At 46.7% G+C, this 22,687-nt stretch overlaps 1 protein-coding gene across 1 annotated transcript in view; it reads right to left on the bottom strand.

Moving 5' to 3' along the window:
* Window positions 1–22,443, bottom strand: part of PLXNA4 (plexin A4) — a 497,373-nt gene extending 474,930 nt beyond the window's left edge. The window contains exon 1 of the mRNA XM_054399894.1: window positions 21,265–22,443. Coding sequence (XP_054255869.1) covers window positions 21,265–22,443 — 1,179 coding nt within the window. The remainder of the gene's footprint in view (window positions 1–21,264) is intronic.
* Window positions 22,444–22,687: the final 244 nt, after the last annotated feature.

The following is a 22,687-nucleotide window of genomic DNA, read 5'->3' as shown; positions in this document are numbered from 1 at the left end:
GCCACCAGAAGGTCTCCTTGGAGCCTTCTCTTCTCCAGGCTGAACAACACTCTCTCAGCCTGCCCTCACAGCAGAGAGCTTCCAGCCCTCAGATCAACACAGTAGGTTCCCACCTGCAAAAGAGGGAATATTGCTCACCAACCCTCTGTCCCAGGAAAGCTGCTAACCACAGGTTTGTAAGGAGCTCTATATATCTAAAATATCTTCATCTGAGAATGATTGGCAGCTCCCAGGGGGTAAATGCCCTCTCGTGGCTCACCAGCTGACTCTCCATCTTGGGCTTGATGTGCAGAGGAGAGCCAGCTGGTGACAGGCTGTGGTGTGCTCCTGTCACTGCTCCCTGCATCGGCAACCAGAGGGTTCATCTGCAGCCCTGACACCATGGCCAAGTGTCACGTTCACCAGTGAAACGGGAAGGATGTGCAAAATAATAGGCCTGATTTGCAGAAGGACTCTGGCAGGCTTTTGCATTCTCCAGGATTAAGCCTATCAAATAAATAATCAGCACATCCAAGCCCTCCTGGAGAGGATGGGTTTTGCAAGGCTGGTGCTAGCTCAGTCCCTCAGGGATTTGCTGAGCCCCCCCCAAAACTTCCAAACTCAGCAGAAGGGTCAGAGCTCCAATTACAAGACCTCCTTCCCTGTCCTCATCTGATTGCCAAGCCAAAGTGAGCATTTTGGCACTGCACAAATGGCTGAAGCACCAGATACTGGGAGGCCAGTGCAAACAGTGCTCATAATAAACATCTCTTTAGCTCCTTGCCTCTGAAATAGCCCCTGATAATCAAATCCAACCTAATCCATAATTTGGGAAAAGCTTCTCTAAAGGATTAGTCATCCCTGGCTCCTCCTTGTTTACACCCTGGTGAAATCTTCTATCCCAACCAAAACACCAGAGCCTTTTTTCCAGAGAACTCATTAGGCTGTCATGACCTGGTTATCCTGCATCATCCCTGGTCAGCAGGGGGTGGGGGGCTCATGCTAAGGTTCAAATATCTGCCTTGGAGTAAATAAAGGCAAAATGACACCAAATGGCTGATGAACTGGGATTATTAGATTGGACTGGAACGGAGGGAAAATGGGAAGGAAAAGCAGTGGGAAAAATATATTTTGAAGAGAAAGGATATCACTTGGTTTGAACTCATAGAAATGTCGCAGGAGCAGTTCCAAGATTCTTTGCACTGGCACACATACTGCAAGGAGAAGCATCGGGGGAGCAGGGCCGTGCCACACATCACAGAAACACTCAGGTTGGAAAGGACCCTCAGGATCACCAAGTCCAACCCAGAATCCTACTCTACAAAGTTCACCCCTAAACCATATCCCCAAGCACCACATCCAAATGACCTTTAAACACATTCAGGCTTGGTGACTCAACCACCTCCCTGGGCAGTCCATTCCAATGCCTGACCACTCTTTCTCTGAATATTTTTTTCCTAATGTCCAGTCTAAACCTACCCAGTTGTAGCTTGAGGCCATTCCCTCTTGTTCGATTACTAATTACCTCTGAGAAGAGACCAGCACCAGCTTCTCCACAATGTCCTTTCAGGTAGTTGTAGACAGCAATGAGATCTCCTCTCAGCCTCCTCTTTTCCAAACTAACCAGCCCCAGCTCCCTCAGTTGCTCCTCATAAGATTTATTCTCCAAGCCCTCCTCTGCACTGGCTCCAGCACCTCCACATCTCTCCTGGGTTAAGGTGCCCAAAACTGGACACAATACTCGAGGTGTGGCCTCACCAGAGCTGAGTACAAGGGGATGATCATCTGCCTACTCCTGCTGGACACAGCATTTCTGCCACAAGCCAGGATGCCATTGGCTTTCTTGGCCCCCTGGGCAGACTGCTGGCTCATAGTCGGTTGCCCGCCAAGTAGAACCCCCAGGTCCTTCTCTGGGCTGCAGGCCACGTGAAGCTGGGCCGTGCCATGTGGCTTCTCTCCAGGACGCAGGCAGCGAGGGGAACAGAGCGGTGAAGGGCTGTGCAGAGTAGGCAGAGTGGAGCAGAGCGGCAGTGGGAGTGGGGGAGTTTGGCTTTCTCAGGCCCCACTCTCCCCTGTGCTCCCCGGAAGGCTCCCCTCGTCCCCTCACCCGCAAGGCAGCAGGCTCGGGGAGGGCAGCTGCCCCCGAGCTGTGCAGAGTGCCATGTGCACACCTGCCCTTCCGTGGCACTGCTTGAGATGACCAAAACGCTCGGGGGGCTCACACAGGCTCCAAAGCAATTCCACAGACTCACTGGGGTTAACGCCTGTCCCAATAGCCAAGTCTCGCCTTTAATTTACAGGTAATACCTAACAGCCCTGTCTTCACATGGTGGCAGGTACTTGGCTTCTCACTGCTGTTATCTCAGGCTTGGCTACACCAGCTGATGGACGGAATGCTTACGTTAGGTCTGTCTGTGCTGCCAGCAGGATGGAGGAGCCAACAGCAAGAAGAAATCAACAGTAATATGCGTCTGAGTCTGTGCAAGCAGACGTCCAAGGTCTTTTCCATCATCTGACTGCAAGATCTTCTTTGCTTACTGACAGCAAGGACTGGGTGAGAGTGAGGGTGGGTGGGTGTCCTACTCAGTAAGATACTTAAAACTTTAGAGATATGTAAGCCCTAAGAAAACCCACCGTCAGGAACTGCACAGTTACAGAATGGTGGGGCTGCAGGAAACCTCCAGAGAACATCTAATCCATCACCCCTGCAAACACAGATACACCTAGATCAGGTTGCACAGGAACTTGTTTAAGTAGGGTTTGAGTTTCCAGAGAATGAGACTCCACAACCTCTCTAGGCAGCCTACTCCAGTACCCTCAAAGGAAAGAATTTTTTTCCTTAAGTTCAAGTGAAAATTCCTGTGTTCCAGATTGTACCTGCTGCCCCTTTACCTGTCACTGGGCACCACTGAGAAAAGCCCAGCCCCATCCTCATTACCTCCACCCTTTAGATGTTTATATGCATTTATAAAATCCCTTCAGGCTGGTCTTTTCCAGTCTGAACAGCCCCAGCTCTCTCAGTCTTCCCTTATAAGGTAGATGTTTCAGTCCTCTCATCATCTTAGTGGCTCTCCACTAAACTCTTTCTGGTAGTTCCTTGTGCTTCTTGAACTGACGAGCCAGAACTGGACATTATTCCCAATTAGGCCTCACCTTGGCAGAGTAAAGGGGGAGGAAAACCTCTCTCAACCTCCTGGTTACACTCTTAATGCATCCCAGGAGACCCAACCTGTACTGGTGCAGGGGGTTATTCCTTCCGAGTTGCAGGACTCTACACTTGCTCTTACTGAATTTCATTGGGTTTCTGCTCACCCAGCTCTCCATCCTGCCCAGGTCACACTGAATAACAGCACAGCCTGATGGTGTGTCAGCCACTTTTTCATCTGCAATTCAAAGCCACAGTGAAATTTTGTGGATGAAAAGATGGGAACCTTGGGTCATGAACCAAAGATAGCAGAGATCACCAACCAACCCACTCTTCAGTGGTTAGCCTGCAGCCTGATGACATACAAAAATATCCACTGGTGTTTCCCCAGGCTGCTCTGTGATATAATGGAGAGACAGTGTTTGGAAATACATTGTAATTGCACACTGCTTTTCACTTGTGCAACCACAGCATTGGCTACCACACAATTAGATGTCACCATATGCAAATGATAGTGCAGTTACAGTAACTTTACCAGTTAAGGGGAAATAGCACTGACTATGCTAAGAGATTTTCATTCAAACATAATTCAGGAATGGAAGAATTCACAAAATCGTAGAATGCATCAGGTTGGAAGAGACCCTTGAAGGTCATCATATCCAACCTCCCTGCAACAAGAAGGGATATGTCCAACTAGATCAGGTTGCTCAGGGCCCCACCAAGTTACACCTTGAATGTCTCCAGAGATGCAGCCTCTGCCACTTCTCTGGGCAACCTGTTCTAGTGTTCTACCACTCATTGTAAAGAACTTCTTCCTGATGCCCAACCTAAGTCTAGTTTAAACCCACTGACCCTCATCCTATCACTGCAAGCCCTTCTAAACAGTCCCTCCTCAGCTTTCTTGTAGGTCCACTTCAGATATTGGAATGCCGCTATAAGGTGTCCCTGGAGCCTTCACTTCTCCAGGCTGAACAAACCCAACTCTCTCAGCCTCTTTTTTTTTTGTAGTAGAGGTGTTCCAGCCCTGTGATAATCTTTGTGGCCCTCCTCTGGACCTGCTACAGCAGGTCCATATCCTTTCTGTGTTAAGGACTCCAGAGCTGGACACAGTACTCCAGGTGAAGTCTCACCAGAGCAGAGCAGAGCAGAGTGGCAGAATCACCTCTCTTGACCTCCTGGCCATGTGAAGAGTGGAGGGAAAGTTACTCAGATTGGCTAAAACTGGGACAGATATTGTCTGTAGTTAAAGGATCAGTCGAAGGACTGGTGTGAGGTTTCCCAAGGGCTGAAGAATCTTAATGTAATACAGACTTTGTATACATGCATTTATGTTCCTGCTGTACCGTGAGCATACGACTTCCCAACAGTCTATACCATGTACCTCCATGTCGTAAAATTTGCAATTTCCTGAAGAGGAGGCTGCTTTTCTTACAGAGACCAGCAGCTTTCCTTAGTCTCCAGGACTTCTGCTCAGTAGAGCTGGGCGATTACCAATAAGAAATGTTGCTATAAACTTAGAATCCTCCAAGTTCTGACCTTCTGAATGATTAGTGTGCCCAAAGATGTTTATGATGTAGGTTAGTGAACCCCTAAAACTTTTCTAAACGCCAATATTACAAACTTTAAGCAATACTAGCTCTGAGTTTTTATTTCTTATTTCCTCATGCAGACCCTGGAGATGAGACCATAGCTTCCTAGTGACCAGCAACTACAAATGCTTTTCAGCCCATGGCTTGTTCTCAGGCTCTTGTTTCCACTTTTGCCATGCATGTTGCCTTACTACTGGCATGGGAGTGGTCAGAAGGAGGTGGAAGGAGGCGAAAGGAGGCGATTCTGCCACTCTGCTCTGCTCTGCTGAGATCCCACCTGCAGTGCTGAGTCCAGCTCTGGAGTCTTCTGCACAGGAGAGACATGGACCTGTTGGAGCAAGGGCAGAGTAGGACACAAAAATGAACAGAGAGATTGAACACTTCTCCTACAAAGACAGGCTGAGAGAGTTGGGGTTCTTCAGCCTGGAGAAGAGAAGACTCTGAGGTTTCATTGCAGCCTTCCAGTACTTAAAGGAGAATCTCCCAAAAGAAGGAGATTCACACTAGATCTAAGGAAGTGTGTGAAACCCTTGCCCAGGTTGCCCAGAGAGATAATAGATGCCCTGTCACTGGAAACATTCCAGACTGGGCTGGGCAGGGCTGTGAACAACCTGAACTAGTTGAATATATCCCTGCTGAGTGCAGGGGTGTTTGATTAGATGACCTTGAAAAGTCCCTTCCAAACTAAACCATTCTATGATTCTCTGATTGTATGGTTCTATCATTCTATGATTCTATCATTCTATGATTCTACTGTTAAAAATGATGGTGTAATTAAGGATCCAGTCTGAAACACCAGGTTAATGAATCTATGTCCCTGGCAGATGGTGTACTGATACCAGCTTCACCATATCCCTCAGCTACTAAATCAACTTCACCTCCAGGTGTCTGCCAGGAGAAACAGTCACACTATGTCAAAATAAACAAGGCAAGGTGCAGAAGAGGCTGGAGATATTTTTCAGTGGGATATTTACAATTTCTGTGCTTGGATATTGTAACTGAAGTGATATTTCAAGTGTCTTAATTAGAGATAGGCAAGGAAGAGGGACAGTTCCTCTACCAGCAATGCAACATGTCAGACTGATGTAGTGCAAACACTCCCGTTTATGGAGGTCTTCACATCGCACATCCCAAACACAATCAGTTTCAGCCAAATCTCCCTTTTGCATATGTCATTTCCATCCCCTCAAAAAAAAATTCTGATGTTACAACTCCAAACTTCAGCATTAGCATAGCAAGCCTTGGGGTGAAAATCAGGTCCCCAAGGAGTGTGGTCACTGAATCCCAGAATGGTGGGTGTTGGCAGATCATCTAGAGCAAAAGCCCTGCTGAAGCAGGGTCACTCAGAGACGGTTGCACAGGATTAAGTCCAGGTAGGTTTTGAAAGTCTCCAGAGAAGAGGACTCCACCACTTCTCCTGGCAACCTGTTCCACGGCTCCAGCACCCTCAAGGGAAAGAAATTTCTCCTCATGTTCAGATGAAACCTCCTGTGTTCTAGTTTGTGCCTATTGCCCCTTGTCTTATCACTGAGCACCACTGAAGAGTCTGGCCCCATCCTCTTGACACTTAACCTTTAGAAATTGATGAGCATCAGGAGGATCCCCCTCTCAGTCTGCTCTTCTCCAGGCTAAACAGCTCCAGGTCTCTCAGCCTTTCCTCTTCATAGAGATGCTCCTATCTCCTCATTATCTTCACAGTCTCTGTTGGACTCTCTCCAGTACTTCCCTGTCTCCCTTGAACTGGGGAGCCCAGCATTGGACACAATAGTCCATATGTGGCCTCACTAGGGCAGAGTAGAGGAAAAGGAGTACCTTCCTTGACCTGCAGGCCACTGAGGTTCATCCTCTCACAGGTGACAACTGTAACTACAAATAATTAGGATGGATGAGACCTAAAGAGCAGCAAGTGTGACTGTAAAAGGAAGCTGTATTCTTCTGCAGTCCTGTAAACTTCCTCTTGCTGGCTCCAAAGCTGGAGTATGGTATGGATGAGGCACTGAAGGATAAAGAGAGGAATGTGATCTCCATGGCTCCCAGCTTGGTGCTTTCCATGAGCTTTATAAAATTCACTTAAAAATTTCCACACCCCCCAAAAAAGATATTATTGAGCATGGAGACTCTGCCTTTGAAACCACCGTGGTCTGTTGGGAAAATAAGCATTTAGGGATTTTTCAAAAGTGAACTATTGATCAAATAAGCTGCTAGAGCTCTCCTGTAAGGACATATTCCAGTAGCAAAGCTGTGTTATGCACCTGAAACACAGTAGAACTGACTTCCCCCACTGCTGCTGTAACTGGGATAGAGAATGAGAATCCCAGAGAGAGAAAACCTTGAGTAAAAAGGTTATTTTCTGTGCAGGCAGAGAGAGAGAAGTGCTTGTCGGCTGCTGCATTTTATCCTAAAGGATGTTGCATTTCCATGATTGGCCAAAGGCTCTCTATATAAATTCCAGGAAACATCAACTGCAGTGATGAATGAGGTGTGAGACTGGTGCTCTATCCTCTGTCAGCTGTACCCTATAATCCTGAACATCCTTGCTGTAACATGGGTTTATATCTCAGGCATGTCCATCCACAGAGAGACCTAACAAAGGACATTCCCTTCATCAAGCTACCAACTCTCATTTCCATCTTCAGCAGTCGAACACAACAACTGCCGCACTGCAGGGCTCTCCTAAGGTGTCCATAACAACATCACTGCTGCCTGTTGCATGCAATGTTGAAAGGTGCAGGAGCCTTCTCTTGCTCACCTTTCCTCTCTCTCAAAGACGATATGCCTGGCCCATTATCTCCCAATATTTGCTGGCAGCAGAATGGTTAAGCACTTGTGGAGCCTTTCTGGCAGCTGCCAAGCCTCCCTTATTCCTATTCCAATGATGCACACCAGCACCTTGCCGGATAGAGTCCAGCTGCCTCCCCTATGCCATCACCACCACAGCTTCTCCACTGAATCACAATTACTGTAATTATTATTTTGTTACACAGACAAAATTATCCTTTGGGCTGCAAAATGCTGCACTCACCAACACAGCTCTGTAAACCAAACAACAAGGCTGCTTTGCATGCAAGCAACACCTTTGCCCAAGAGCTGCTTAAAAGCATTAATTAAACCTTACTGTGGCCCTGCAAAGGTAGGCCAAGTGTTGTACTGAAGGACATTTATGTGCTGTTGTTCTTCAGCACAGTGAAACGGATAGAGCTTGGCTGGGTATTAAAGGCCCGGGTATTGCTCACCAAATAGGCAAGTATAGAGTAGAGACCTGCAGCTGGGGAGGAATAACCCCCTGCATCAGTACAGGTGAGGGGTTGACCTGCTGTAAAGAAGCTCTGCAGAGAGGGATCTGAGAGTGATGGTGGACAAGTTCACCAAGAGCCAGCAATGCCCCCTCATGGTGAAGAAGGCCAATGGTCTTCTGGGGTGCATTAAGAGTGTGGCCAGTAAGTAGGTCAAGAGAGAATCCTTCCCCCCTACTCTGCCCCGATGAGACTGCACCTATAGTAGTGTCCTGTTCTGGGCTCTCCAGTTCAAGAGGGGCAGGGAACTACAGGGGAGAGTCCAACAGATGCTGCAAAGATGCTGATGGGATTGGAGCATCTCTCTGATGAGGAAAGGCTGAGAAAAGCTGTTTATCCTGGAGAAGAGCAGACTGAGAGGGGATCTTATAAATGCATGTAAACATCTGAATGGTGGAGGTCGTGAGGATGAGGCCAGACTCTTTTCAGTGGTGCCCAGTGGAAGGACAAGGAGCAACAGGTACAAACTGGAAGACAGGAGGTTTCACTTGAACGTAACTAAAATCTTCTTTCATGTGAAGATGCTGGAGCACTGGAGCACTGGAGCCCTGGAGCAGGCTGTCCAGAGAGGTTGTGGAGTCTGCTTCTCTGGAGACTTTCAAAATCTGCCTGAATGCAATGCGGTGCAACCCGCTTTGGGTGACCCTGCTTTAGCAGGGTGGATTGATCTCTAGAGGTCCCTTCCAACTCCCAGCACTCTGTGATTCTATAAATAATGGTGATGTGTACATCTGTATCAGGGAGAACACCTGCATCATGGAGAACAACAGCTGTATCAGATGTCCTATCATCTCACTGAAAATGAATTTAAAGAAACCCTGGCTATGAATTTAAACAACAAACTAAATCACTCAAACCCTGAAAAGAAAAATCTCCCACTTTCTGCCTCTATCTGTGCAGATCTCAGCACTTGAGGAATTCAGAGCACTTGTGTCAGCTGCGTATAAATTTGTTGAAGCCATTAAGCTCAAACTCTTCCTGCATTTGAAAGCAGGATTGGGCAAACAGAAGGCTGCAGCCGGTCCTCAGAAGCAGGGACACCAGTACAATCACAGCCTTGTGTATCTTGGCATGGGATCCCAACCAATGGCCCCAACCCATTGATAAGTGCTGGGTCATTCCCTCATTAGGAAGAGCACATTTTTATTATTCCCTTCTGCACTCTCCCTCACTCTGCCTCTCCCACTCTCTAAATATGCCTGGCTAATATCTCTTGTTTACAGGATAAATCAGCTGAACAAATTCTATTATATTTTGGAACATTGACAGAGACGGGGTAATGACATTGAAACAGGCAAAATACGATATTGTTCCTACTGATCTAATGTCACCCACATGCTCTGTCAGCTATGCCAGCTCCAATACTGCATGGAGAGGTCTCTCTGTATATCTGTGGTGCTATTGTTTAGCTGCACGTGTATAGAAACATAGAGTTGTTTGGGTTGGAAAAGACTCCTAAGATCATCCAGTCCAACCATCAGCCTAAGACCACTGTGGCAAAAAAAACATGTCCTGAAGTGCCATGTCCACATATTTCTTGAACACCTCCAGGGATGTCTGTTCCATGCCTGACAACTTTCTCATTAAAGAAATTTTTCCTGATATCCAACCTAAAACTCCCCTGGCACAATTTCGGGCCATTTCCTCTCTCTGTCAGCTGATACTAGGGAGAAGAGACCAACCCCCACTTCACCACAACCTCCTTTGAGATAGTTTTAGAGAGCAATGAGGGGTCCAACCATTAACTTCACACTGCCAGGTCACCACTAAACCATGTTCCTCAGCACCATACCTACACAGCTTTTAAATCCCTTTCCTCTGTTTCAAGTGCTTCTTTAAATATTTTAAATATTAGAATCTGTGCTATGAGGCAGAAAGCATTGGGGCTGCAATATTTACTAGATCCTGAACTGAAGCAACTGGCTGATGGTGCCACAGGGAGGATATTAGGTCCTGGGTATTGTGGAGTTATCTGCAGGAGAGAGATACAACAAACATCTGCATTTCAGCAAGCCATGTTCATCCACTTAAGGACATTTCTCCATGCAACAAAGCAGAGCTGAAGAGAAGGACAGCTTGAAGCAGAAATGTGCAGGACATGTAGGTCCCCAGCTCCATCCTGAACCTGGTCATATCTACCCAGCCATATTCACACTGGCTCTGCAAATACCTCATTTTGTCCCAAAATTGGGGTCATGTTACCCAAAAACTCGGCCAGCACTAATAAAATGCCTCTCAAGCAAACTACAGCAAACATCACACACAGCACAGCCATGGAGATGCCAGGCTGGAGTGCCAGGGCAAAGATGACCTTTGAGGTTCCCTTCCAAACTAATGCATTCGAAGATTCATTCTCTAATTCTGTGAAATCTGGCCAAATGACATTTGGACATCTCTCTGTAGGTCCAATAGTCCTTTTTTCCTCCATCTTAGAATGGCTTAGGTTGGAGGGAACCTTTCAAGATCATCTAGTCCAATGCCCCTACAGTGAGCAAGGACATCTTAAACTAGATCAGGTTGCTTAGGACTAACACCATCCAGTCTTTAGGATGGACACTACCAACAGCTGTATTATCCTACCTGGAGTAAGTGAGACTCACATTTCCATGGAATTTGGACAAGTAGAGAATATACTTGCTTCAGGGGAAGAAAAAAAGAAAATCTTATATTATGTGTGTTGGAGTATAAAATAAACAGCTGTGTGCATCATATGGGATCATTCTCAGAGGCTAATCAGGCTTTGCTGGTTCTATAATACTAAGACCATGCACTGTTTTTCCACTGTAACAGCTACACTTCTAGCAGCTGACAGAAAAGGCTCCATGGAGCATTTAGCCCAGAAAGTGATGCTGAACCCAGCATACCCTCGACCCCCTCCTCAACAAGATGGTTATTGTACCAACTCCCATGCTCAGCTGCCCCAAGCCCGGAGGTGCTCTAAATAGCATCAGTCTCATGATAGGAACTGGAGTCACTTTGCTTATGGCTCTTCCAGGACAGCTGGATTTTGCTTGCTGCTTGAGGGAAAAAAAAACAACTGTTGCACAAGCATTTCCATTGGCCTCCAAGGCGACCTCCTGGTGAGGCAGTACGAGGTCAGGTTTGCAAAAGTAGTTATCTCCCAGCATGGAAGAGAATGGGAGGACATTATATGGAGTCCTCAAAAAAATGCAAGGCTGAACCACAAGTAACCGCAGAGCTCGACCACAGAAGAAAACAGCCTGACTTGCTGGCAGGGGAAGCAGCAAAGATCAGTTCCCAGAAACAAATTTAGCTGTCCATGTGGCAAGAAGCACAGGCAAATGGCACAAGCAGTGATGGAGAAGTTGGCACCTTGCTCACCTGTTGAAGCAGCTAGTGGAGGACTACCAAGACCTGGAGCTGCTGCTGAGAGATGCTGAGCTGTGCGGGCAGAGCCAATGCAGTCTAGGGATGATGGACTGATGGTGGGGGAGGGAGCTGTGCCTGAAATATCTCAGACACAACAGCGACTCAGCAGCCTTGGGCCCTGCTCTGTCCTCAATGAACATTTTGTGTGAGTGGGGTCAATCAGATGATGACGAGCAGGGAGAGAACAGTAGGAGTCTGGCACCCGGCCACTTAAAGGCATAAGGTTTCTTCTGGCTTTATGCTTGGGTTTGAGAAGAAGGTTGTTTCCAGGCATGCTTTTTGGTTGTTCTCCCCCAGGACAAACAATGAGGATTTTGGAAGGAGAGGTTGTATGGTGGGGGTGCAATGAGAATGTAATTACTCACCTCCAGCATTATTTCTGCATGCACACTTGTCTGGAATTATCCTTTCAAAGACAGGTGTCTAACACTGAGAAACATACTTAATATCTTAAACACAATCATCCTCCCCATGCAATCAGGCTCTGGTTTACAGCCCTTAAGTGCAAGCTTCCATTGATGGACACGCTTAAGAGGTTTTGTTTTTCTCTCCTCTAGGGTGTCCAAAGACACTTCCTGCCTGGAGTACAGAGTGCTTTACAGAGGCAGGGAAGTGTCCTTATCCCTGCTGGCTGAAAGCAGAGAGATGGCACATGGGAGGAAGGACCATCATGGAAGAAAAAGTGAAGGTGAACCCACATATAATGCCTGAGAAGCTCATGCAAATGAGCTTTCACCAGATTAGCACAGACATGCCCACCTGAGTAAGCAGTGGGTTTTTGAGCACATCCAGAGGACCAGGATGTTGCCAGCAGCTATACCAAGACTGGACTAAGAATTCATGCAGATGCTAGAGAAGTCCTTTAACGCTCACCCAGCACTGCTTAGCCAGAGACATGTACATCAGTGGAAAAGCCAGGAGCATCTTGTCCTTGCAACCCCATTATACCCCAATTGTCATGTCCCTAGCATGAACTCTAGGCTTGCTAATAAATTAATTAGTGCTAATTAGCTAATGAGCCAGCTGGTTGCCTCACAGAGGAAGAGGTGGGGAGAATTTCCTAATTCCAATTACAAAGGGGGCAGGACCTTGACAGGAGTAGTGGAGATTTAAACTCAGCTGATCTCCATTAGCTTGAGGAGTCCAGCCTTAGACATCTCTGATCACTTCTACCACTGATGATAATCATGAGAAATACCAGCTGTGTTGCAGGAGAGAGGTCCCTGCTCTACTTCCACCTAAACTACCTCATGCAGCTAGATAATATGACATTTCTCTCAGACAAAGTGCCTTTCATCCTGGAGTACAGACATCTTTGCAGAGGAGATGATGGTCAGACCTTCTGGAGATGGAGAAATGAGGAGTGGGAAGGTGCATGGGAGAGATTTGAAAATCCTAGAGAAACACTAAGCCAGAACCCTACCCATACTGCCTCCCCAGTTAAGTCCTCCATGCACTCCAGCTCTCAGTGTCAGCAAGAGGACACTTGTCACCTCTTATCAGAATTGCTGGGCTCAGCAAGTCCCTCCAACAACACGCTCCATACACACTCCCATCCAACACAAACTTATGTGACCAATTATACAAATACAGATCTGGCAGCAATAAGCCTGTTTGCTCCGTCTCTGAGTCTCCAGTGAGCATTCCCAGAGAGACATTCCTGCATTTGTGAGGCTACTGCTGCTGCACAGACTGCACTGTGTCTTTTTCTTTTCTTGCATCTGCTCTTATTTGCATCTTCAGAGGAAGGAAAAGAAAGCACTGTTAAACCTTGACCAAGAAATGACCTCAACTGACCATGAGCCCTTTGGATTAGAAACATGAGCCTGTATGGATGAAAAGCTGGATGTGAGCCAGCAGTGTGCCCAGATGCCAATTGTATCCTGGGCTGCAACCAAAGCAGTATGGGCAGCAGGCGGAAGGAGAGGACTCTGTCCCTCTGCTCTGCTGAGACCCTACCTGCAGCTCTAGGTCCAGCTCTGGAGCATCAGCACTGGAGAGACATGGTCCTGGTAGAGCAGGGCCAAAGGAGGTCATAGCAATGATCCAAGGGCTTGAATCCCTCTGCTGTGATGACAGGCTGAGAAAATTTGGGTTATTTAGCCTGGCATAGAAAAGGCTTCAGGGAGACCTCATCGCAGCCTTTCAATACTTAAAAAAGACTACAAGAAAGATGGGGACAGATTTTTGAGCAGGGCCTGTTGTGAAAGGACAAGGGCTGATGGTTTGAAACTTAAAGAGGGGAAATTTAGATTAGATATTTATTACGATAAGGATGGTGAGATCCTGGTGCAGGTTGCGTAGAGAGGTGTAGTTCCCCTATCCCTGGAAACATTGAAGGCCATGTTGTCTGAGGCAACATGATCACTGCAGGGTGGTTGGACTAGATGACCTTTAAATATCCCTTGTAACCCAAAATATTCTATGACTGTGATAATATGGAGTACACATATGTGCACAGAACTCTTGTGCATGGTCTATCCAGTGGAGATGAAGAAAATGACCTACTGTGCACTGACCCTCTCAGAGGTTTACTTAGGACAGCCTGACTGGCACACAGTGACACTATGAGGTCTAATGAAACCAATACCTGTGACTGAGTCATTCCCCTGGGAAAGAGGCAGGCTCACATACCAGCCAACCCAGCCAGGAGAAATGAGCAGGGTCTGTGTGTGCAAAATGTTAGAGCAGTAGTATCATACAGACCTCCTCCCATGCATTCCTCTTCCCAAGGGCTAAGCAACAGTTAGTGCTTCATTTCACCCCAAATAGAATCATTAGGATTGGAAAAGATCTCTAAGATCAACAAATCCAATCATCAACCCCATATCACTATCCCCACTAAACCATGTCCAAAGGCCTGTGTCTACACAGTTTTTGAACACATCCAGGTGTTCAAAACACTCCACCACCTCCCTGAGCAGCCTGTTTCAATGCCTGATCACTCTTTCAGTAAAGACATTGGTCCTGATATCCAATGCAAATGTCCTGTGGTGTACTTTGAGGCCATTTCCTCTTGTCCTATCACTAGTTACTTAGGAGAAGAGGCCAACACCCACCTCACTACAATCTCTTTTGAGGTACTTGTATAGAGCAATGGCTCTCCTCAGCCTCCTTTTCTCCTGAATAAACAATCCCAGCTCTCTCAGCCGCTTCTGTTAAGACATGTTCTCCAAGCACTGGAGATGACAGGTAGAGATTGCAATTCCTGCTTTGCATTTTATAAAGTGATTTCTTTCCTTGAAATGCTCCTTTTTTTCAAGCGCTCCAGCCCATGTCCTTCTCTTTAAATGACCATTTTCTGTTGCTCTCACGTTAAAGAAGAACTCAATAGGAAGAATGATATCCCCTCTTCCTGCAACAGTTGGGAACATTGAGCATAGGAACTAAGATCCAGGACCCCCTGAGCTTCAGCTGTGCTGCAAGTTATGTTTTATGGCACCTTAGCCAACTCTACTGTAAAACAGGGGTGATGCTGATCCCCATCTTGGTGTCTCAGGGGTGCTCTGTCAGACCCAAGTCCTACTTATGCCAGTGATGACAAATGCAACTCCTGGGAGAATGAGGGAAATCATGAAATAGGCTGATCATAGGGAAATTGTGACCACTTCATCACCAACAGTGGCTTTGCCAGGAGTCACATTGATTGTCTCATACCATATACAAAGCCCTTCTACCACCAGAAGTAGAAATGTCCCATCCTAACCCAGTGGCATGGAGCAGAAGAGAGCCCGCAGACCAAGCAGCATTCATCCTGGTGCTCCTGCAGCCAAACCAGAATGCCTGTGCCCCCAGCTGGTGCCCAAACATGCATGTCAGCCATCCGTGGAAGGACTAATCAACAATATGCCCTCCACAACCTCCTTCTGTGTACAGCTCAACCCCATGAGTAAAGCAGTGCTTACTCAGTAGGTGTCAAGCAGATAGGATGGGCAGGGAGGATGCAGGGAAAGCAGGAGGGAGTAGGAGAGCAGAGTCCATTTGAGGGACAGATGTGTGGAGGAGATGCCAGACTCTCAGGTATCTACAAAAATGTTTGGGTGAATTGCTGACTGAGGTTTGCTTTGAAACATCAGAAGCACAGGAAGCAGTTAGAGCCAAGTCACTTGTCAGACAATGACTTGGGTCCCAAACATCCACCTTTCCTGCCCTGTCCTAGCAATGTGTTGGAAAAATATTGCCCAGCTCTTTACACAAGGCCTTTTGTGGCTGGTCAGCTTCAAAGAAACATTTCTTTTCTCCCCCAAGTGACAGCACTGCCATGAAAAACAGGAAGAGCTTGAATACAGTAATTTAAACAGTCAAGCTCCATTTCCTGTCAAAAGGAAAAGAAAATACCAGCAAAAGGCAGGAGCTAGGCAATAGTTGGGGACAGACACTTTGATTATCTTGAACAGATATTTGCACAGTCTATCCAACAAAAGCTACAGTGACGGAGGTGACACCTTTTCATTTCAGGGACTGGAGTCTGTTAGGCTGTCTGGTGATGCTGTGTAGCAGATCAGGTTGGTGATGAGATGAGGATCTCCTAGGACAGGAGCCCTGGGTTACAACCAATTCCTAAGCCGACAGCCAGGATTTCATGGCAACAACACATCATATCCAGGACTTCATTGAAAGCCAAAGCTCCAGCAAGGATCTTCATTCCTCTCACATCTTCCCAGAGGGCCACGGCACCCTCACTCTGTTTTGGGGTCAGTTTACAATACCCTCCTCTTTTTCATCTATGTTTGTGTGTCCCACACAGCAGTTCACCTGCTTGCTCCCCAAGGTAGAAATGAGGGCTCTCCTGTCTCCACTACTGAGCATCCCAGTAGAACAATTGTCCCTGGGCTTTGAAATGCACTTAATCGTATTCCGCAGTAATGAAAATCAACAAAACTCAAGGTCTGCACTAAAGTCCAACAAACACAAACTGGAACACAAGAAATTCCATCTGAACATGAGGGAAAAATACTTTCCTTTGAAGGTGATGGAACATTGAAATAGGCTACCCAGAGAAGTTGTAGAGTCACCTTCTCTGAAGACTTTCGACACTCATCTGAACATGATCCTGTGCCACCTGCTTTAGGTGAACCTGCTTTAAGCAGGGGTGTTGGACTAGATGATCTCTAGAAGTCCCACCCAACACCCACCATTCTGTGGCTCTGTGATTTTGTGATATTATATCCATAGCCCTCTTGATCCAACTGAAGACTGATTTCTGTTTTAAGAAGCTAATTTTCTCCCTCAAGAAAAACCTTTCCTTCTGCCCACACCCTGCATGTCCATACAGCCTCACTGCCTCTGTTCCATACATTGATGCACCAGGCTGCATCACAGATGTTTTGGTGACACATAATGCTCTTGCTGGATGGCCAAAGAGGATGAAGGTGGTCTCCATGGCTATATAAGTAGGAATGGCTTCTGTATCATGGAAGGAGATCTAGATTAAACATGAGGAAAAGCTTCCTAGCAGCAAAGACAGATCATGCCGGGAGAGAGAGGATCTGCATTGCTGGAGGTTAAGAATAGGTGAGACAAACATCTGTCAGAACTGTTATAAGTAGTGCAGAAGGGCAAATCAGATGACCTCATAAGATTTTTTTTCTTTTTTCTCAGACTCATTTTTTGATGACTATATGAATTTCTAAGTGTTTGGGGTCAAGAGTGGTGTATAAATATAAGCTATTATCCTTCATTTGCAGAGAGGAAAACCAGAGAGGTATTACCTGGAACTGTTCATCACCTGAGTGAACATTGCCAATTTGCAAATCAACTGCCCAGACATAAAAATCCATCATTCTGTCCTGATTTATGCTGAGGATTAATAGGAGGACAGGTATAACACAGGAACAAGGGAAGAATGAACATTAAGGATCCTCATTTATCTCTGAACTTTTATATTTCCCACTCCAGAAATTCTTCTATCACACTGCTAACATCTGCAACATAAGAAGCACAGTCTCATGACACAGTTGTTTCCCTGTCCTTTGCCATCACATTGGATTTGAAAACCAGACTAGGGCAAGTGTTCAGGACATCCACCTCTACAAGACATCTGGAGACTGAATGACTCATTCCACATAGTGACCATGAGATATAGCGTGTCCAACCTAGCTTTCTGCCAGGTCATACAATCATTAAGGTCGGAAAAGACCTCTGAGATCATCAAGTCCAACCATCAGGTCCTGCCTGACCTCAGCTTTCCCATCTCTATAGTGCAGAGTTTGTGGCTTCTATGGCCAGGCAGCTGTGCTACTCTTATCTAAGTGCACCATTCCTCACATCCCCGTTGTTATTTGTGTGTGTGTTTTGCAGGTTGAGAGAGCTGTGCTGGGAATGGTCCCCAAGAGACTTCTCTTGCCCTGAAGCAGCCCTGAGCAAGCATTGCACCAAGGTGGAAGCAGAAGCATCCTAACCTGTGGGTCCTCTTTGAGTCAGTTATTGCCCTATTGGAAAAATGTGTTACCAAAAGCCAGACCTGAACATGCACCACAATGTGAGGACAGTGTGGTGAGCCCAGCTCCATAATTTGTGGTCCTACCATTAATACCACAAAGAAAGGCTGGAACATGTCTTCTGAAAGGGTTGTCAGGCATTGGAACAGGATGCCCATGAAGGTGGTTGACTACTACCCCTGAACATGCTTTAAAAAAATGTAGATGCAATGCTTGGGGATACAGCTTAGTAGTAGACTTTGGTAGGGTAGGGTTAATGGGTGGACTTGATGATCTTGAAAGCCTTTTCCAACCTAAATGATTATATAATTCTGTGATTCTAACAGTGTTTCTCTGCAATGCTCTGTGAGGGTTTCCCACATCTCATCTTTATCCATCTGCTCAGTGCCATGCACATCAGCTTTATCTGTTCACATGCAGGATTTCAGCTGCAGAAGGCAGGGCAGCAGAGCTGAAGTTCAGGTCCAGCCTCAGTCATAGGCAGATTAAGCCCCTATTTGCACTAGCAGAGAAATATTTAACATCCACACAAAACCAGGGGAAGTCTCACTGGTGGCTTTGTAATTGTTTTTAGAGCTGCTTCAAATACACGTGCTAAGAGGCAGAGCAGCAGTGCTGGTGGATAGCTGGCAAGCAGGACATCAGCAAAGGAGTTGAAGCTCTCACAGACATATATCCAGACTCCAAACTATTTTCCAAGCTTAGCAGCTGGACTCTTCAACCCTTCCAGCAGCCAAATCACTAATACCTCTTCCCTTGGGCAGCACAGCTGATCTCAGGCAAGGCTTGGCAGCAGCTCTAAGCAAACTCATTTAAGGAGGACAGCCCACTTATTTACACTTTTCAAACTCCGGTTTTTAATTCAAGGCTCTCCAGGCTCTTTCTCTATCTATAAAGCACTGGTATCTCTAACTCACAGTGAATAAAGGCAGTCACAAATGTGGTCTAACAGTTTTTCACAGAATCATAGAATACTAAGTTGGAAGGTTTCAAGGTCATCTAGAAAAAAAACCCTTGCAGTGAGCAGGGACATCTTCAACAAGCACAGGTTTCTCAGAGCCTCAGACAACATTCTGAAATGTCTCCAGCGATGGTGAATCTACCATATTTCTGGGCAACCTGGGCCAGTGTTTCACCACCCTCTTGTAAAAAATTACTTCCTTAGATCTAGTCTAAATCTCCCTCTTTTAGTTTCAAACCATCACCCCTTACCCTGTCACAAAGACCCTGCTAAAAAGTCTGTCCCTGTCTTTCCTGTAGCCCCCTTTAAGTATTCAAGGCTGTTGTAAGGTCTCTCTGGAACCTTCTCTTCTCCAGGCTGAATGACCCTAACTCCCCTAGCCTGTCCTCACAACAGAAGGCTTCCAGCCCTCCCATCATTGTTGTGGGCTCCTCTGGCCCAGCTCCAACAGGTCCATGTCTCTCCTGTGGTGAGGACTCCAGAGCTGGCCCCAGCAGAGGGGCAGAGTCCCTTCCCTCCACCTGCTGCCCACACTGCTAGGGATCAGCCCAAGACATGCTTGGCTCTGGGCTGTAAGCACACAGTGCCAGCTCAGTCAGCTTCTCATCCACCCAGCACCCTCAGTTCTTTCTCCATAAGGCTGCTCTCAATTCCTCCATTCCTCAGCCTGGATGGATACTGGGAGCTGCATGGACTGAGGTGCAGGATCTTTGACTTGGTCTTGTTTTCCTCATGAGGGACACACAAGCCCACTTCTCATGCTTGTTTGGGTCAAAGTTTTTTCCCCACAGTGTCACCCAGTCCCTACCTCTTTGCCCTCTCTCTTACCTCTCCGGTCCTGTCCCTCTTAATGCAGTCTGAAATATGTCATCTTGGTCTAGGACTCACTCCAAGGGGCACAAGAAAGCTGCTGGCCTTGTTCCTCCTGTCTATAGCCACTGAAGCCAGGTGGCTGAGAGGTTTCAAACCTCCTAGTTTGAGAAGTCCAGAATTTCAGAATTTAACATGGAGTGCAAGCAGAGCAGATTTGCAGATGCATGGTAAGGCTTAACAACACAGGAAAGAAATTCCAGTGGGAAGCTCCACACTTAAATCCAAAGGCAACTCTTGGAATGTGCAGAGGCCTTGAGGCTAAAGAAGAAAAATCAAAGTTAGGTTTGGGCACAGCCTTTCTCCTTGTGCCACAGGAAACTTCTCAGGTCTAGGCAGAAGGTCTAGGGAGCTCCACAGGGAGCTTCACAGATCTAGGCAGAAGGTCTAGGCAGAATATTTAGAGAGATCCATAGGGAACTTTGCAGGTCTAGGCAGACGAGATCCAAAATAAAATGAAGGACTTGTCCCTCTCATGTGTTTGGTGTGGGAGTACAAGTGCAGAGCAAAGTCAGGCAAACATACTGAGGGCAGTGGTGTAAGGGGGAATTAGGACAGAGTAAGGCAGGACCAGTCTCCCTGCAATGAAATTTCCATCTTGGTCCGTCCTTGTCCTGCAAAAGAACAACATCAGGGATCCCCCAGCAACAGAAGGTTGAGTACAAAGGAAAGCTGGAGCAATCCCATATCCCAAACCCTGACTGCCTTGAGATTATGGAGTAGGAGAGGGCTCTGGTGTGCCTCTGTATTCCCTTTGCTCAGATTTGAACTTGCCTCTCACTTGAAAGAGCTAATTAAGGGAGGAAATCAAAGCCCAGAGAAGCAGTTATTACAGCAGCCTGGGTGCAGGGCTGGCTGTAAGGCTGATTTCTGTTCATGGTATCAAAGCTGGTGGGGCTGACGTACGTTTCTGCAATGACACTCGAGTGAACTGACAGAATAAACTAAGACAATTTCTGAAGACCATTTGTAGGTCAGGTGGACCAGCCTCTTCCCCAGTCCTGCCTTAAATTTCACTGCATTTAATCCTTGATCTGCAGCCAAGGTCTTAATTTTTCAGTGCAGATGCAACCCAGAGCTGTCTGGAAACTGGAAGATGTAGGACTTTGATGGTCAATGATCAGTGCTTCTCAGCCCTAGAAGAAATGAAGCTCCAGCTTCACAAAGCTCCCTGAACAAATCCTGCTACACCACCAGCCCAGGGAAATAAAATTACACCAGCACAAGCTGTTGATATTATCTAGGTCCTGCTTTGGTTTAGGTTTGAGCCAAAAGTACAAGGAAATGTGATTTCACCCCTAACGGACTCCACAATAAAGTAACTACAACGTGTGCACTCCTCTTAAAGATTTCAAGGCACCTTGACTTAGTTTATCAGCAAATAGCATGCCTGGGGAGGTCAGAAACCAGTACCTTCCTCAGCTCATCCATCAGCAAACTGAGGTAGCAACAGGCTAAATGAAGTGGCATGATGAGCTGGAGGCAGTGACAGGACTGGGATGAGGCAATCTCAGCTCCTTTTAAGAAGAATTGTTGAAGCGTGTTCTCAGACCTGTGAGCACATGGTTAAGATCGGGTGCTTAGGGGTTTCACTTACCGCACTGCTACAGGGAATGTCCTTGACTTTGAGCCAGGCCAGATCTAATGTCCCCTCTCCCCTGTAGCAGGACTGCAGCCTGTCCTTGATGCGATCGTTGATCTTTTTCAGGACAAAAATGCAAAGAGCAGACTCATCCAAGGACTTCATCTTCCTTTTCTGCCCCTTGGAGAAGACGGTGAAAAGGATATCATCCTCAGGACCAACACCCAAAGACCTTGCTAAGATAGCTCCAGCCTTAGACAAGTAGGCTGCCTGCAGCAACCGATATTCCACCCCGTTCTTCTCACAGCCAATGGGCACCTCAACATAGGAGTTAAAGGCTGTGTCCTCCTTACAGAGCCGGACCAGCTTGGAGGTATAAACCTGCTCCTTTGTGGTAGAGCCAGGTGGTGAGATCATCTCAGGCTGCAGAGTCAGAAAATAAACGAAGTTACCACTGCTGAAGCCATAGACGTAGTAGATATCAAAGTCAGGGATGATGGTAAAGGTATCTGAAGGGATCTTGATCATAGAGGCCACAAACTCATCATGAAAGACATAAGCAAACATCCCATCTGCCTCAGAGTTCTTGGTGAGCTTTCTGCTGGAAATAGTGGGGAAATACTCAGGTTTGCCATCCACAGCAGTGGCAATGAACAACTTGTCATCCATGTTACTGTAAGAAACAATGACTCCAAAAACAGAGCCACTCTCATTCACCCCAGAGAGATAATGCTCCTTCTTGTGGAAGGGCTCTCCCAGCTTAAAGAGGTCATCAAGCCTCAAAAGCTTGCAAATACCCTGGTAAAGGCTCCCACAGGCTATCAATCGATTCTCCTTGTAGTCTATGAGGAGCATTTTGTTTACGTTGTTAGTGGGTGTCAAAGGTTCATTACAGGTTTGGACTATCCTGGGAGGATAACACTTGGGATTATCTTCATCAGGACCAGTCTGGTGAGTCACCAGGACCTTCAGGTCACTGGAGAGTTTGTAGATCCTGTTGACAGCACCTAGGTAAATGTGCCCAGTTCTCTCATCAACCACCAAGTGGTTGAAGTTTCCCTCTGCTTGGTCTCCAGTGAAAGTGATGAAGGGCCTCTTTGGATGGAGTGGCTGCTGCCTACTAAGAGGTGACACTGTGGTGGATAGCAGGAGGTGAGAAACCAGACAAGTCCATTTCCACGTGGCCAGTGACATGATTAGAAAGGTTTGTATTCCCAAGGGAACGAGGATTAAAAGCTCCAAGAGTCTTCAAAATACCAATTCCCTGGCAGATTTTGTCCTACAAGCAAAGAGAGAAGAAAACAAAAAGTACATTACTATGGAGTATTCCTTCCTCCTCCCTCCTTCACAACCATGCCATCATCAGAGTGTATTTAATTGCTAATCCTCTCTTTCTTGTCTCTGGGCTCTCTACTTAAAACCAGCACAAAGGAAGCCC

This window comes from Indicator indicator, chromosome 3 (genome assembly GCF_027791375.1).
Source record: "Indicator indicator isolate 239-I01 chromosome 3, UM_Iind_1.1, whole genome shotgun sequence".
Lineage (NCBI taxonomy): Eukaryota > Metazoa > Chordata > Aves > Piciformes > Indicatoridae > Indicator > Indicator indicator.
This window is presented reverse-complemented; position numbering and strand designations above follow the sequence as displayed.